Consider the following 18,005-nt stretch of genomic DNA (forward strand, 5'->3'; position numbering starts at 1 on the left):
CATTTTTATATGACTATGTTAGAAAGCAGTTACGTTTAAAGGAAGAAGTCATAAAATTTCAATAGGTAAAGGGGATATAAAGGTGACTTAGTTTAACCTTCTATCAATTTCCAGGGCATAGTTTCTGTAACATTCCTGACACAATGCTTCTCAACTTCGCATGGACAGTTTCTGTCACGATGAATCTACTATGACCCAAAATAGTCAACAGCACTTTTAGATACATGAATCAAATCTTACTGTTTTCTACCCACTACTTACTAGTTCCTTTTCTGCACCGGGTAGCTACAAATATATTAAACTGAATTTTTTAATTAGAATTTTAAATATCATAAATAATTTGCATGTGCTAAGTTCACATTTCTCAAAAAACAACCCAAATTGAAAATCTTTTTCTTATATACCTTTTCAGTCATTAAGACTCAACTAATTTAACATGTAACATCAGCTGAAATGTGTCTTTATTAATAAAAGAACAAAAATCTTAACAAATTAATTTTGGAAATAAATTGCATCAGATATCCAACCAATTGAGCTTTCCTGGTGGCTCAGACAGTAAAGAGTCTGCCTGTAATACAGGAGACCTGAGTTCAATCCCTGGGTTGGGAAGATGCCCTGGAGAAGGGAAGGGCTACCCCTCCAGTATTCTTATCTGGAGAATCCTATGGACTGAGGAGCCTGGCCAGCTACAGTCCATGGGGTTGCAAAGACTCAGACATGACTGAGTGACTGACACTTTCACTTTCACTTCACATCCAACAAATTGGTACTAAAATGTCTAATATGCCAGGGATTGAAGTTATGCAGGTAAAAAAGATGGACAGAGTTCCTCATTTTTTTTCATATTAAACATATTTAAGGAAACAAATGTGTAAAGAAACATGTTTGATTATAATTTTCAATGAATTTGATCATTTCAAATCATCTTAGTAAGATACGAATTGTTAAGACTGGCAGGGGGAAAATGAATTGGTTTAAGTCAGTGAAATTGAATATATAGAATTCAGAAGTATCACCTCAGAAGACTTTGTACATTCCCATGCCAGGCTCTTAGTCTCCATAGGGTGTGGCAAGGAAGGTGAGAGTTAAGGTACATATTAGAACACACCTGTGGCTTGGAAGGAATCCTTGTCCTTTGTAAATTAACAGACTTACAGAAATTAATTTATCTAGATCAGCATGCTAATATCTAGCTTAGGGCAGCATCCTGGTAGCTGGATGCATGGTATCTTATCAGAGCAGAGTGATCATCAACAACTATGCGACCACCTGGTACAAAGATGGGATGACACAGATGGGGTCAGGAGAGGCGTGGTTTGACAGAGAAAGAATGATTTAGAAATCTAGATAAACTTCTTTAGTACAAAGTGAGGCAAGTTCATGACTAAAGTCACATGAGAACAAAATTCGAGAGAAACTAGAATTGGAACAAGTGCAGATGACAATTTGTGATGATAGCCAGAGATTAATTATACCTGATAAATGGGTAAGACAAGGCAACTGCTCCTTCTGAAATAAATGTCTTGGAGAATAATATTTTCTGTTTGAAGAGTCTTGAAGTAGGCCTTGATTCTTTTACCTCATGAAATGCATGTGTTAATTTAAAAGTAATGCTTTCATGATTAAATATTTCTCACAAGAAGACTTTAGACCTCATTCATATTGTCTCATTTAGAAAAGGTCCAGAGTGGATAAATTTACCTTTGTGGGTTACTAAAAATTAGGGTTGATGTTAAAGATCTGTTATATTCGTGGTTGGAGTTTTCTGGTCCATTATGGGGAGAATCTGGAGTTTCAGTTCTAAGATATCTTTTGTTTAAAAATGAATAATCATAAATGTGACAGTTGAATTTGTCAATTTGGGGGAATCCTGCCTTATTAGGGTGACCAATGGGTGGATTTTCAGGGAGTGAGTCAAGCTTTGCTTAAAAATGTGTAAAATAGAAAATCTCTAAGTTTTCCTTCTACTCTGAGATAAAATAACTATAGAAATTTTTTTTGGAGTGTATGTTACTTGTATATGTTTGAACATGTGTATCAAAGATAAGTAACTAATATTATACTCCTTGGATGTTAAAAGATCATAAGATCTAGAGCAAGACTACTTGGGTTCAAAACCAGCTCCTCTCTTTACTAGCCCAGTTATGCTGGCAAGTTAATAGCTCATTTTACCTCTATCTACTCAAGTGTAAAATGAAGATAACACTACTAACAATAGAAGAATTATTGTGAGAATCAAATGAGTTAGTGTCTGCAAAGTGCTTAGAACATTGGTTTGCACACAGAAAGCACTCATATATGCTAGTTATTTTGATGATAATGGTGATGATCAGCATCATACCAATGCCTCTGACTTTTTGAAAGAAGAATGAGTTAATAGAATCTTTCCTGAGTAATGTTACTCTATGTTAAAACTTTTAACTATAGAATATCTCAAACATGCATAAAATTAGAATGGGATAATGAACACTCCCCATATACCTGCCCATCATTCAGCTTTAACAGTGACCGTCTCAAGCCCAGTCTTGCTTCATAATTTCTCCCACCCAATTTCTTTTCTCTGTCAGAGAATTCTGAAACCCAAGCATGTTTTATTTAGTCAATTGTGGGTTATTTCCAGTGTGTATTTCTTAAGGATAGGAACTCTTTTCCCTAAATCATAATCACATTATCATCATCATTTCTAAAATCCCTTAATATTTACTAAATATCCTTCCAGGTTTCACATTTCACAGACTGTCATATGTGTACATATGTTTGTGGGTATGTATATCCTTGAAGTCAAAATGTTCTTTTCGCCTGTGTTTCCTCCAAATAAAATCATTTTTTGGTGGGGAAAAATAAACCTTTATTGATAAATAGGTTACACTGAAATAAATAAGAGTGATAGTTTTTAGGAAAATAAACCTCAAGTTATAGTTTTTAGGGTCAATCACTTTTGGACTTGTTTGAAAAATGAAGTGTGCTATGTAGTTTCCAAAGAGATCTCAAACTTTCTGTAACTTCATTGTAATTTTAGCCTAAAACCCATGTACAAATCAGAGTTTAAGAAATCCACGAAGTCAGAACTATTTAATATTTCAGGGGAATAATCTGAGAATTGCTCTGTTGTATTCACTTAGCAATAAGATTCACTTTGAGTTTGGAGACTCATAAGTGAAATAGAATTGGGCAGTGATGACGAGAGAGCAGACTGTTAAGCCACAGCACACTGTGAGGGTGCTCAGTCTTTCCCCTCATTTTCTCTTCTCCAGGAATATTAATTTTGAAAAGGGTTTGGGTTTATGTGACAAATTCTCTCCCCACCCCCTGAAAATTCTCAAAGCACATTTCAGAAACTCATTTTTGGCAGATGAAAATTTAAGTAAATTGGCCAAGGTCACAGCACAATAAGGGCAGAGTTATCAAGGCAATGCAGTTTCCTGCTTTTTCCACCATCCATGAAATTAGAGTAACTCCACCCCTTAAAATGAAAGGGCCTATTTTTTTTTCTTTCTGAAATTATATACCACTATTTTGAAATGTTTTTTACCATTAACTTAGACTCTCAAAAGTGGTCTTTTAGGGCTATGAAATGTATGTGTGTGCATTATTTCAGCTACTATAACTTCATATATTACAACCTACAAAATTTGCTTTAAAAGGAGAGTGTATTTTTCGTTCAAGCTGAACCATCAGCTTTTCTTTTCATGAGATATGACATGATGAAGAAGCTCTCTGTAGGAACAAAACTAGTTCACTTTCTATGGGCAAGCAAAGACTGTAAAGTAGATTATTAAAGTACACAGAAATAGAAAATTAGATCAGAAGTGATGTTTTACTGTGAAGTCTTCTTTGGGCCTTATAAAATGAGAAAGAACTAACCTTGTTCTATTTCTGAGTCCTGAAAAAAGCCTCTAAGCAGGCATATCACCTTTAATTAGGTTTCTGCTTTTGGGAAGCATTCTACCAGCCCCCTTTCATTTATTTTTAATGATGTTATCACTAACAGGCAAACAGTCCCTTAATAAAACAAAAACAGTTTCTATATAAAGCCTGGTGTACATGTCCTGAGTCAATCATCTAAAAACAAATGTTATGATTGTTTCCGTTGTGCTCTTAGAACCCTTAATGGCCCTACTGTGCAGATATGCAAAACATCAACCTAGGAAATGTAACCATGTCTGTTATGCAGTTTTCAATAAATGCTTTCCCATATTCAGTTGCAGTATTAGCAGTGAGGTTAAGCCTACAGGGTCATGGAAAAGACAGAAAGGTCAATTAGTTGGGTTTTTTCTGCATAAGCTATTCCAAGTCTTTCATAAACATGCTAACAGTTTAAGACTTTAAGAAACAAGCAGGGATAAAACCCACCCAAAATGTTTATAAGGTAAATCAGTTTGTGTGTGTGTGTGTTTAATGCTTGGTACCATTGTATTTTGTCAATAAATTCCAGTTTGTGGGAAGCAAAAATCTATGCACAGATATCTGACTATTTTAGTTTCATCTTCTCAATTGCCAAGGACAATGGTGAGTTTGCTATCCAGACCAAGTTTGGAAATTTAAATTAATATATAGCTTAATTTAGTATTTCCTCCATACATAGATTTTGAAATACAAATACAGAATAGACAAAAGTTAAAGACTCTCTTTTGACAATAATGGTAGAGAATAGACTTTCCCTTTAAATATACAAAGTTTTTTAGGCCACGTAGACTCCCTGTTTTCCTTGAACTGTTATCCCTGCCTGGTTTCCTCATATAACCCCTTCACTGTCCCCTGTTTAAATATTTCCCAGTATTCAATGCCCACTTCTTTTAAATGTTTTACAAGTTAATTTGTTTTAATTGGAGGCTAATTACTTTACAATATTGTGGTGGTTTTTGCCATACATCAACATGAATCAGCCATCAGTATACATGCTTACTACCATGAAAATCTTGTTTTTCTTCACTCTGCTCTCAACTTGCATCATCTAAATATAATCTCTTCTTTTTCTAAATAACCACTAGATGCCATTTGAGTCAATCTTTTGGCACATAACCTTATTGAGATTATAATTGCATGTATCTTTTTTATCTTCTTCCTAGAGCTCCCTCTTAATCCAAGATAATGTCTATGAAGTTGCGTTGTAATCAATAGCATGGTTTCCCAGTAGAAAGTTTTTTTTTCTTTTTTTAGTTTTACTCTCCTGGATGGAGTAAGCAAAGAATGTATCCTTCTCATTTTGCCTCATCTCATCTCATCTCATTCACATACTCTATCAAAAGACATTAAGTTATTACTCTGTGTTAGAGAGCTGGTTTATATATATATATATATATATATATATATATATATATATATATATATATATGTTTTATTTTTCCCCTTAAGAGTGGTCCCTAAATTTTGTCAGCTTCTCAAAGGTAAGAACTACTGATAAATATGATAGTTGCATATGTGTGTAATAAATACTTCATGCATTAAATTAGGCAGAGCTCAGAGTTTGGTATATTTCTTAACACTCCATCATAATGCCAAACATGCACTTACAATGATTTCCTTCGCATGTTAAAACTTCTCTTTCATTTACGCAAAAGGGAAATCCAGAGTTGCAATACTGCTTCAATATATCCAAGTAGCCTCTTAAGTTTGTTAATGCTTTTCAGTCAGTTTCTCCAAAATCTGTACTGTCTTCTTTTTTTGTAAGTCATTCTACTGATTTTGTTTAGGATCTGCTGCCTGAACAGAAACTGATAAACTTTGGCCCTTTCTCAAGTTACTTCTATCATAGTCAGTTTTAGCTATTCACTGAGCTAACTTAGGGTTAGTTTGTCTAAGGCAACTGTAATAATATATAGTAGTAATTTTACTACCAACATGATATTTCATCATCACAGACCTCATTAGAGAGAAATAATGTAGAAACCACAAGCTTATGACTCATGGTACCAGAGTAGCATCCCCTCCATGGCACATTGAAGCTAAGTTTACAAAAAGAGATTTGTAATAAATTTAGTTATTTCTTAATTATTAGTACTTTATATCTGTTAACATTTTCTGTTTCACAAGGCACTTTCACATACATAATCGAATTGGATTTGGACTGTAATTCATTGAGTTTGTGGTCATCTTTTTAATAAACAGACCAAATGAACCTCAAAGAACATAAGAGGTGGAATCTTCCTCTACTATTTGCTGATACTTGGTAGAGCCAAGGACTTAAATTCACACTTTCTGAGTCTAGCCTGGGTTACTTTTCATTTTACAATAATTATATCACATTATGGTGACAATTTTATGTTAAAAAAAAAGGAGTAATTTTAAATCCAGACTTTGAAAAGTGGGCTTAAAATTTAAAACAGGAGGTAAGTCTTATTTCATGATATTCCTGGATTTTTATAAGAACTGGAGTAGATACATGAAGGTTTATGACCAGTTTTTAGGATTACATCCTGGTATCAGAATGATTATTTCCTATTGTCAAATTAACTCCAGAGTGCCTTGAGTAGGAATAAACCACCATTGAGGTATTGTTGAGCTCAATTTAAACAACTATGTTTTATGTTTGGAAATAAATTTCAAAAATATTTTTAAACACCAATCTTTAATTTTTTAGATTATTCATGCTGCTACTCCAGTTGAATAATGTGACTGATGAGTTTACAAAAACCCCAATAAATATAACTTTAATATATAATTGAATGGGAATTTGTCAAAATGACCAAAAAGTTTGTATTTGTATAAATAAATATTCACTTCTTTATAGAAAGTACCATGTTTGCCACAATTTTTATCAACTTTTTTTTACTTAACCATTACAGAGATATAACATATTAATGCAAGCTTTCAGATCACTTGTAAACCTTAAATATGGAGATTTTTTTTCCATTTTAATAATGCTGCTATCTATTTTACATGAACATGAATAAATGTGACTACTGTGAAATGTATGGTTTTCTAAAAGTGAATGAGTTTTCTTCTACTTGGAATTTATGGTATAATAAAAGATATCAGGAAAAAGACACACACACACAAACTTGAAAGAGAATATATAATTCAAACCCAGAGGGATTAGTTATGAAAATAACAACTGAGTTAGACTTTATTAACAGGAAAGAAAACATTTTAAAAGTAGAGGTCCATTATTTTTTCAAACAACATTGTTCCTTAGGATATCCTGCTAAATTGTTACGAGTGATAAGATTGGAAATAAAAAAGCCTGTCTTACAGAAGCATCAATCTTAGTGATAGTCGTTTATTGGTAAGTGACTTATAATATGAGAAGAATCATGAGATCAAATATCATGTTTTATACTTCAGTGATTTTGGAGTTTTAAAATATTTTCTTCTCTTTTTTACTTTCCCTTTATATCATACATTATATTCTAATTGGCATCAATTACTTTTGTGTTGTTATATTAACAATTGTCACTATATGTTATATAATTATTTAAATGTTAATTAGCAGTTTTTTCCAGTTAAAAGATGAAATTTGTTAGTTTATAATGTTTGCTGTTTTATTTTGCTTTGGAAAACCACTGTAGTTTCTGATGGCTAAATTAAAATACAAGGGTATGTGCATGCTAAGTCACTTCAATCTTGTCTGAATCTTTGTGACCCTATAGACTGTAGCCCACCAAGTTCCCCTGTCCATAGGATTCTCCAGGCAAGAGTACTGGAGTGAGATGCCACGCCTTTCTCCAGGGGGTCTTCCCAACCCAGGGACTGAACCCATGTCTCTTCTGTCTCCTGCATTGGCAGATGGGTTCCATACCTCTACCACCACCTGGGAAGCCCATAAAATACATGGATACTTTAAATTTAATAACCACTGTTTCTTAGGACTTTAAAACCAACAAGAACTCTTAAGAGAATTAGCATAATGCTGGGCCCTACAGGTGTGAAGTACTTAAAAAAAATTGTGCCCTAGTTACTGCAGGTTTCAAAAGTACTTACTTCATTCCTAGGAAGATATACTTGTCATTGCATCTGATTTGCCATCATCACTGTTGTGAGTGACTGTCTTATAAATTTTTTAAATGTGATAAAATTTATCAAATTGGAAAATTCTATAAAATGAAGCAAGATAAATTGACTTCTTATAAAATGGCATTTGTCACCTGAGTATAATCAGTAGCTTTCTGTGAAATTTTGTGTTTCTGTTTGTGGAATTATATATCCATAAGCCTGTGGAATTTAGAATTAAGATCGTGTAATTCAGCCTCTAAATGTATCTATTTCATTCTCCAACTGATACAAGTGAAATTTCCACTTAACTAAATTTATGATTTCTTTTTTTTTTTTTCTCCAAAGAAAGCATGTATTTTCCCTAGCACATACTACTTTTTCTTATGGGGCTTCCGAGGTGGCTCAGTGGTAAAGAACCTACCTGCCAAGGCAGGAGATGCAGGAGATCCCTGGGTTGGGAAGACTCCCTGGAAATGGCAACTCACTCCTATATTCTTGCCTGGAAAATCCCATAGACAGAGGAGCCTGGCAGGCTACAGTCCATAGCGTGGCAAAGAGTCTGATGTGACTGAATAATTGAACACAATGACTTCTTATAAGAAATAATAGAGAATGTGTAACTTTAGACTTGAGTGATACTAGAGTTTGTCTCAGTCAACCTGCCAGTTGTTTAAAAACTGAGGAAATCAAAACCTGAAGAAGTTGTCACATGTTCAAAGTAGCTGATACTAACTGGACACTAAATTATTTTTATTTTGTACACCAATGTATGCAGAAAATTGTCTGCACTGTTTCAGTTACCTAAAGCTGTGGAACAAACTGTATCAAAACTCAGTGGCTTAAACCAGCAAACATTTGAAATCTCATAGTCTCTATGGATCACAGACCTGGTACAACTTAGCTGGATGCCTCTGGTTTAAGGTCTCACGAGTTTGGGGCTGCAGCCTCATGTAAAGGACTGAATGGGCAGGGAGGATTTATTTTCAAGTCATCTCATGTGGCTTTCACAGCCCTCTGTCTCTTGTCCTGTGTCTGGGCACAGGACTGTCTCATGACATTATAGATGGTTCTTCCATGACGATGTCAGGAAAGGGAGAGAGAGAAATGGAAATGACAGACATTTTACAACTGAATCCTGGAGGTGACATTCCATCACATTTGCTTTATTCTCTTTATTAGGTCTAACTCAGACTAAGGGGAAATGTTCTATATAAGATATGAATAACAGGATGGAGGAATCACAGAGCCATCCTGTAGGCTATCCCTAACCTTAACCCTGCCAGATGCCCAGAGAAAATACTTCCCAAGTATTTGTCAAGTCAATTAAAATATTTATGTATAAAGTCTTTATAGTAAGACATCTCAGGTAATGAAATTGGAATACAGACTCTTGGTGGACCAATACTATGCTCTGTGTTTGTTTTTCTTTCTGCTTTTATACTGAGGTTACAAAAATTATGTCCTTGTACCTATGAAATATGCAGTGAAGTCTTAAAGATTAAACAGAGAAGATGGTTCAGACATATGTACACATGCACAGAGCAAGAGAGGGAGAGAGACAGAGAAATAAAGACTAAATACAGCAAAATGTAAATATTGAATTTGAGGGAGGAATTCAATTAGTTTTCCAAGGGCTGGTTTAAGAAGTTACCACAATAAAACAATGAAAAGTTTTATTTTGCCACAGTTCTGGAAGCCAGGAGTGTAAAATCAAGGTATTAGCATGGATGAACTCCCTCCAAGAGGCTAAAAAAGGAGAATCTATTCTTTACCTCTTCTAACTTTCGATGGTTGTCAGAATCCCTTGTCTGTCACCCCAAATTCTGAACCCTGTCTCCATCTCCACTTTGCCTCCTCTTTTTTTCTATGGCTCTCTTCTCTCTCTCAAATCTCCTTCTACCTTTCTCTTATAAGGATATTTGTCATTGGATTTGCTGCTGCTGTTTAGTAGCTCAGTCATGGCTGACTCTTTGCAAGTCCCCGAGCTGTAGCCAACCAGGCTCCTCTGTCCATGGGATTCTCCAGGCAAGAATACTATAGTGGATTCTCATTTCCTTCTCCAGGGGATTTTTGCCACCCAGGGATGGAACCTAATAAGCTTCCTGTGTCTCCTGCTTGGCAGGCAGATTCTTCACCACTGAGACACCTAGGGCCCATTCCATATCAGAATGATCTCATCTCAAGGTTCTTAACTTAATCATGCCTGTAAAACCCCTCTTTCCAAATAAACAAGAATTACTGGGATCTAGGGATTGGGGGTGTACATATAGTTTCTGCAGGGGGTAGGGGATGGGAGGTGGGGATGGCTACCATTCCATCCATCACAGAAGTACATAGGGATTCCTTGTTCAGTTCTTGCAACTTTTCCAGAATTTTAAAAGCATGATATTAAAGAACATAAAAACAGAGGTTGCATTGTCAAATGTCATAAAAATTCTAAGAGCTTAGCATCTGACAAGCTAACTTTCTTTTAAAGGTAAAACTTTTAAAATATACAGATGTATTAAATTAGGTGTTTTCGTCAATCTGTGCTTCATTGTCATTCACTATTTGAAGTCAGTGGAGATTATGTCATGTCAAAACTCTTCTACATTGTCTGGCCTCTCAAACTTTCGCTTTAATCTTTTTTAAAACATTTAGGATATCAAAGGTCACTTTTATTTCAAAAGGACTAACTATGTTCCCAATTTTGCTATCCTTGTAGTAAGACTGAGACTTTCTATGATGTTAATTGCCACAAGATGACAACTTTTTCTCAGATAGTAGGGTCTTGAAGCCCAAAGGAATATTTTTGTTTTGTTTGATCTCTGATTAGTTTGTCTTTTCAGATATGTATATTGATCTTAAGAATCACTCTTCATTTCTTTAGCTGTTGTACCTTAAATTTGATTAAGTTAAAGTGGCTTTATGAAATATCTCTGCTATATAAAATGATAAATAAATGTATCTAATCAAGTATCTCTATACTAAATGAGTCTGTTTACACTTACCTTAAACCATGAAGATCAAGACAAGCATTCTACTGAAGCAACTGCCGGGGGCAAAAAAGATAAACACACACACCACATACATTTATACATAAACAAGGAACAGTTTTAATCCTGGGAGGATAATGGAGTTGTTAACAGAATAATGGTGGAAAACAAAATGTTTTACTAACTGTGAGACTTAGCTACTTTTCGACTGAAATCAGTCACTAGGATCTAGATAAGCTCTTAAAGCTTTCATATTCTATTTTTTAACATTATATCTCCAATGTCTATTACATTGTTTAAATAGATGCTGATAATATTAAGTAGATACATTTATAAATGTGTATATATGAGTAATTAATGAATTAAGTCACAGAGTAGCCAAACACAGTCAAGCATAAATGTATTGAAGTTAAATCAACTAGTCAAGGGATTGTTGGAATTTATGTCAAATGTGTGTGTGTGTGTGTATATACATATATTTGATGCCATTTGCTTGGACAACCTTTAAGAATTGTGGAGTCATCGACTCTAAAGCTGAAAGCAAACACAGGTGGTTGGTTCTATGTCTTTCTTCAAGAGACAAGCAATTATTATCCTCATGATCTATTAAGCCACATTTTCTTTAGCATGTGACAGCAAAGGTGATGTTGATCAAAAAATATAGCTCTTTATTCTTAAACAAGTTCACATGCACATAGATGCTTAACTAGTGCCTTTATGGAGCTATTATGAAAAAACACTAGCAGCCTTGGTCTGGAGAAGTAATTTATGACAGCTAGGTAAATGGTGTCCAAGATCACCTTGATAGTATTAGCTATTCAGTATCCCTACCCCGGCACTGTGATATTTCTTTAACTCTGTTGACAAATGTGAGAGGAAAAAAACAAATAAAAAACACAATGAGCCCTACTCAGACTGCTTACTCTGTTGCTCCTTCTAGCACCTGCTGCTTCAGATCATCTGTCAGTCAGTTAACAGAGAAGAGAGCAGGAGAAACTGTGGAGAAGTGAGCGTGTATGAGAGAAGCGTAGTTCAAAGAAGGCCTTGTGTCTGTCACTACCCTCCCCAACCTTTCTTACCTTTTGGTTCATTACCTGGAAGTGTGGAAAGGTGAAGGGAAATGAGTCTAACTTGTCCTGACATTAGTTAGAGACAGAAATGCAGTGACTTCCAGAATATTTCTGCCCCAGAGAGAGGTAATTGAAAAAGGTGTTGTGTGTTAGATGGTGTAATGAAAAATAAAGAAATGATTCAGGAGAGTGGAATCAAATTATAAGCATAAAGGCAAGTGTGCTGAAGTTTTTAGCCAGTTGAAAAATTGAGCGATACTATCAGGACTGTGCAAATATATTGCTCTGATTAATTTTCCTGGGGTGAAATTTGAAAATATTTATAAAATTGAGAATCCTGCCCTGAATAAAATTTTCTCTGTGATATAATAAGCTAAAATAAGCCATAACAAGTATCCATCTATGTAAAAACATTTAAATCGTAAAGAACTGAGTAAGAAGGTTTCATGTGAGAGTAAAAAGAATTTGTATCTAGACATTGCTCTGAGTTGCTTTCAACTTGGGAAAATACTCAATGAACAAACTAAAGGCTAATTTATCTTAGAGGGTATATTTGAGTTTTGAAATATTGTTTGGCTGTTGGTATTTTTTCTTTTCTTTAGACCCCTTTTACATGTTTAAAAAACTTAATTTTTGAATATGAGGTGAGAGGTGTGTGCGTGTGTGCTAGTCACTTCAGTCACGTCTGACTCTTTGCAGCCCACGGACTATAGTCCACCAGGTTCCTCTGTCCATGGTATTCTCCAGGCAATAATACTGGAGTGGGTTTTCGTGCTCTCCTCCAGGGGATCACCCTGACCTGGGATCGAACTTACATCTCCTGAGTCTCCTGCATTGGCAGGCAGGTTCTTCGCCACTAGAGACACCTGGGAAGCTCCAAGGTGAGAGGTATTCAAGGGTCAAAATAAAGTCAGTTCAGTTCAGTTCAGTTGCTCAGTCACGTCTGACTCTTTGCGATCCCATGGACTGCAGCACGCGAGGCCTCCCTGTCCATCACCAACTCCTGGAGTTTACTCACACTCATGTCCATAGAGTCAATGATGTCATCCGATCATCTCATCCTCTGCTGTCCCCTTTCCCCCATCTTCAATCTTTCCAAGAATCATATTTTTTTCAAAAACCTGGGTCAGTTCATCTCAGTATTGAGTATGAGTCAGTTAGGCAATATGAGTCAGTTAGGCACTGGAGTTTTCAGCTTCAGCATCAGTCCTTCCAATGAACACCCAGGACTGATTTCCTTTAGGATGGACTGGTTGGATCTCCTTGCAGTCCAAGGGACTCTCAAGAGTCTTCTTCAACACCATAGTACAAAAGCATCAATACTTCAGTGCTCAGCTTTCTTTATAGTGCAGCTCTCACATCCATACATGACTACTGAAAAAAGCCATAACCTTGACTAGATGGATCTTTGTTGGCAAAGTAATGTCTCTGCTTTTTAGTATGTTGTATAGGTTGGTCATAACTTTTCTTCCAAGGAGTAAGTGTCTTTTAATTTCATGACTACAGTTACCATCTGCAGTGACTATGGAGCCCCAAAAAAACAAAGTCTCTCAGTGTTTCCACTGTTCCCCCATCTATTTGCCATGAAGTGATGGGACTGGATGCCATGATCTTAGTTTTCTGAATGTTGAGCTTTAAACCAACTTTTTCACTCTCATCAAGAGGCTCTTTAGTACTTCTTCCCTTTCTGCCAAAAGGGTGGTGTCACCCGCATATCTGAGGTTATTGATATTTCTCTCGGCAATCTTGATTCCAGCAATGCTTGATTCCCAGCAATTGTGCTTCAGTCAAGCGTTTCTCATGATGTACTCTGCATATAAGTTAAAGAAGCAGGGTGGCAATATGCAGCCTTGATGTACTCCTTTCCCAATCTGGAACCAGTCTTTTGTTCCATGTCCAGTTCTAAAGGTTGCTTTCTGACCTGCATAGATTTCTCAAGAGGGAGGTCAGTTGGCCTGGTATTCCCATCTCTTTCAGGAAGGCTTTGGAATAGTCAGTAAAGCAGAAATAGATGGGGTTTTTTTGGAACTCACTTGCTTTTTGCATGATGCAACAGATGTTGGCAATTTGATATCTGGTTCCTCTGCCATTTCTAAAACCAACTTGACCATCTGGAAGTTCAAGGTTCATGTGCTGTTGAAGCCTGGCTTGGAGAATTTTGAGCATTACTTTGCTAGCGTGTGGGATGAGTGCAATTATGTGGTAGTTTGAATATTCTTTGGCATTGCTTTTCTTAGGGATTTGGATGAAAACTGACCTTTTCCAGTCCTGTGGCCACTGCTGAGTTTTCCAAATTTGCTGGCATATTGAGTGTAGCACTTTCACAACATCATCTTTTAGGATTTGAAATAGCTCAACTGGAATTCCATCACCTCCACTAGCTTTGTTCATAGTGATGCTTCCTAAGGCCCACTTGACTTTGCATTCCAGGATGTCTGGCTCTAGGTGAATGATCATACCATTGAATTATCTGAGTCATGAAGATCTTTTTTGTATAGTTCTTCGGTGTATGGGTGTGAGAGTTGGACTATAAAGAGAGCTGAGTGCTGAATAATTGATGCTTTTGAACTGTGGTGTTGGAGAAGACTCTTGAGAGTCCCCTGGACTGCAAGGAGATCCAACCAGTCCATCCTAAAGGAGATCAGTCCTGGGTGTTCATTGGAAGGACTGATGTTGAAACTGAAGCTCCAGTACTTTGACCACCTGATGTGAAGAGCTGACTCATTGGAAAAGACCCTGCTGCTGGGAAAGATTGAGGGCAGGAGGAGAAGGGGACGACAGAGGATGAGATGGTTGGATGGCATAACTGACTCAGTGGACACTGGTTTGGGTAGACTCTGGCAGTTGGTGATTAACAGGGAGTCCTGGTGTGCTGCGGTGCATGGGGTCGCAAAGAGTCGGACACGGCTGAGTGACTGAACTGAACTGAACTCTGTATATTCTTGCCACCTCTTCTTAATATCTTCTACTTCTGTTAGGTCCCTACCATTTCTGCTCTTTATTGAGCCAATCTTTGCATGAAATGTTCCCTTGGTATCTCTAATTTTCCTAAAGAGATCTCTAGTTTCCCATTCTATTTCTTTCCTCTTGTTTCTTTGCATTGATCACTGAGGAAAGCCTTGTTATCTCTCCTTGCTATTCTTTGGAACTCTGAATTCAAATGAATATATCTTTCCTTCCCTCCTTTGCTTTATGCTTCTCTTCTTTTCACAGCTATTTTTAAGGCCTCCTGAGACAGCCATTTTTCTTTTTTGCATTTCTTTTTCTTGGGGACTATCTTGATCCCTGTCTCCTGTACAGTGTCATGAACCTGCATCCATAGTTCTTCAAGCACTCCATCAGATCTAATCCCTTGAATCTGTTTCTCACTTCCACTGTATAATTGTAAGGGATTTGATTTAGGTCATACCTGAATGATCTAGTGGTTTCACCTACTTTCTTCAATTTAAGTCTGAATTTAGCAATAAGGAGTTCATGATCTGAGCCACAGTCAGCTCCTAGTCTTGTATTTACAGTCTGTATAGAGCTTCTCCATCTTTGGTTGCAAAGAATATAATCAATCTGATTTCAGCATTGACCATCTGGTGATGTCCATGTGTAGAGTCTTCTCTTTTGTTGTCAGAAAGGCGTGTTTGCTATGACCAGTGCATTCTCTTGGCAAAACTCGATTAGCCTTTGCCCTGCTTCATTCCGTATTCCAAGGCCAAATTTGCCTGTTACTCCAGGTGTTTCTCGACTTCCTACCTTTTCATTCCAGTCCCCTGTGATGAAAAGGACATCCTTTTTGGGTGTTACTTCTAGAAGGTCTTGTAGGTCTTTGTAGAACCCATTCAACTTCAGAATTACTGGTAGGGGCATAGACTTGGATTACCGTAATGTTGGGTAGTTTGCCTTGGAAACGAACAGAGAACATTCTGCATTTTGGACTTTTTTGTTGACTAGGATTGCTACTCCATTTCTTCTAAGGGATTCTTGCCCACAGTAGTAGATATAATGGTCATCTTAGTTAAAGTCACCCATTCTAGTCCATTTTAGTTCGCTGATTCCTAAAATGTCGATGTTCACTCTTGCCTTCTCCTGTTTGACCACTTCCAATTTGCCTTGATTCATGGACCTAACATTCCAGGTTGCTACACAGTATTGCTCTTTACAGCTTCAGACTTTACTTCCATCACCAGTCACATCCACAACTGAGTTTTGTTTTTGCTTTGGCTCCGTCTCTTCATTCTTTCTGGAGTTATTTCTCCACTGATCCAGTGGCATATTGGGCACCTATCAACCTGGAGAGTTCATCTTTCAGTGTCCCATATTTTTGCCTTTTCATCCTGTTCATGGGGTTCTCAAGACAAGAATACTGAAGTGGTTTGCCATTCCCTTCTCCAGTGGACCACACTCTGTCAGACCTCTCCACCATGACTCGTTCGTCTTGGGTGGCCCTATACGTCATGGCTCATAGTTTCATTGAGTTAGACAAGGCTGTGGACCATGTGATCAGATTGGTTAGTTCTCTGTAATTGTGATTTTCAGTCTGTCTGCCCGCCCTCTATGGAGAAGGATAAGAGGCTTATGGAAGCTTCCTGATGGGAGAGACTAACTGAAGAGGAAACTGGGTCTTCTGATGGGTGGGGCCATGCTCAGTAAATCTTTAATCCAATTTTTTGTTGATGGGTGGGACTGTATTCCCTCCCTCCTATTTACCTGGGGCCAAACTATGGTGGAGATAATGAAGATAATGGTGACCTCTCAAAAGGCACCAGGCATGTACTGCTACACTCAGTGCCTCCAACCCTGGAGCAGGCCACCACTGACCCATGCCTCCCCCCGTAGACTCCTGGACACACCCAGGCAAGTCTGGGTCAGTCTCTTGTGGGGTCACTGCTCCTTTCTCCTGGGTCCTAGTGCACACAAAGTTCTGTTTATGCCCTCCAGGAGTCTGTTTCCCAGTCCTGTATAAGTTCTGGCAGCTCTATGGTGGGGTTAATGGTGACCCCCTCTAAGAGGGCTTATGCCATACCCAAGTCTGCTGCACCCAGAGCCCCTGCATCAATGGCAGTCCACTGCTGACCCATTCCTCCACAGGAGACGCTCAAACACAGTTCTGTCTCAGTCTCTCTGGGGTCTCTGGTCCAGATCTTTGGATGATATTGAATAATTCAATTATAATTACTGAAGTATGTATTTGATTCCAGTTTTTTGTTTTTTTTTTTTAGTTATGGAATTAAAGTTTTTAATTGTATATTTGTTTGTAGACTTCTTAAGAATATATTTGAACAAATCATTGATATATATAACCCTTCCAGGTTAATTGAGAAAGAAACACTAATATACAAAACATTTCTCCTTTATGAAGCTCTTGAAATATCCCATTGTCAATCCAAACAGAATAAACTAAAATGAGATAATTGGGAAGGTGCCCATAAAGTCAGCCTGAATATATTATCACAACTATATATGAGATAATATTTGTTTTAAAAAGATTCTATGGCACTGTAAACTCAGTCTCATTAGAGACTGCATTTAAAAGGCTTATAAAGTTACTCATTAATGTTATCTTGTTGTATCTCCACAGCTTTTTCATTAAAGAAAATTCAGCAGAAAGCATTTTCTCCTGATAGCAGGAACCAATTTGCAATAAATGTTCTGGAAACCACTAGGGAAGCCATTACTGAGGTCTAATAAAAACAGACAAGCGTAACTTGTTCTATATTTTTGTTTCAATCACATACAGATGAGACCCCGCTTTCCACACCAACTGCAAGAGACAGCCTTGACAAACTTTCTCTAACTGGGCATGGACAACCACTACCTCCAGGATTCCCATCTCCTTTTCTGTTTCCTGATGGATTGTCTTCCATAGAGACCCTTCTGACTAACATACAGGTAGGACTTTTTCACATTCTGGGAGAAAGGAACATGGAGGATTCAGCTGTCAATTTTTCCCAAAGTCATACTATTCCAGCTTAATCCATTCTTGAGACTGACGAAACCATGATAATGCATTTTTCTAGCAATTTGATATTTTAAACTT

At 37.0% G+C, this 18,005-nt stretch overlaps 1 protein-coding gene across 2 annotated transcripts in view; it reads left to right on the plus strand.

The window, feature by feature from the left end:
* The window catches only part of DACH1 (dachshund family transcription factor 1), a 455,863-nt gene that overhangs the window by 385,532 nt on the left and 52,326 nt on the right, over positions 1–18,005 (plus strand). For both annotated transcript variants that reach the window (XM_070471591.1, XM_070471592.1), the window contains one exon: positions 17,706–17,857. In XM_070471591.1, the coding sequence (XP_070327692.1) occupies positions 17,706–17,857 (152 nt within the window). The remainder of the gene's footprint in view (positions 1–17,705; positions 17,858–18,005) is intronic.

The sequence above is a fragment of the Odocoileus virginianus genome, chromosome 8 (genome assembly GCF_023699985.2).
Source record: "Odocoileus virginianus isolate 20LAN1187 ecotype Illinois chromosome 8, Ovbor_1.2, whole genome shotgun sequence".
Classification (NCBI taxonomy): Eukaryota; Metazoa; Chordata; class Mammalia; order Artiodactyla; family Cervidae; genus Odocoileus; species Odocoileus virginianus.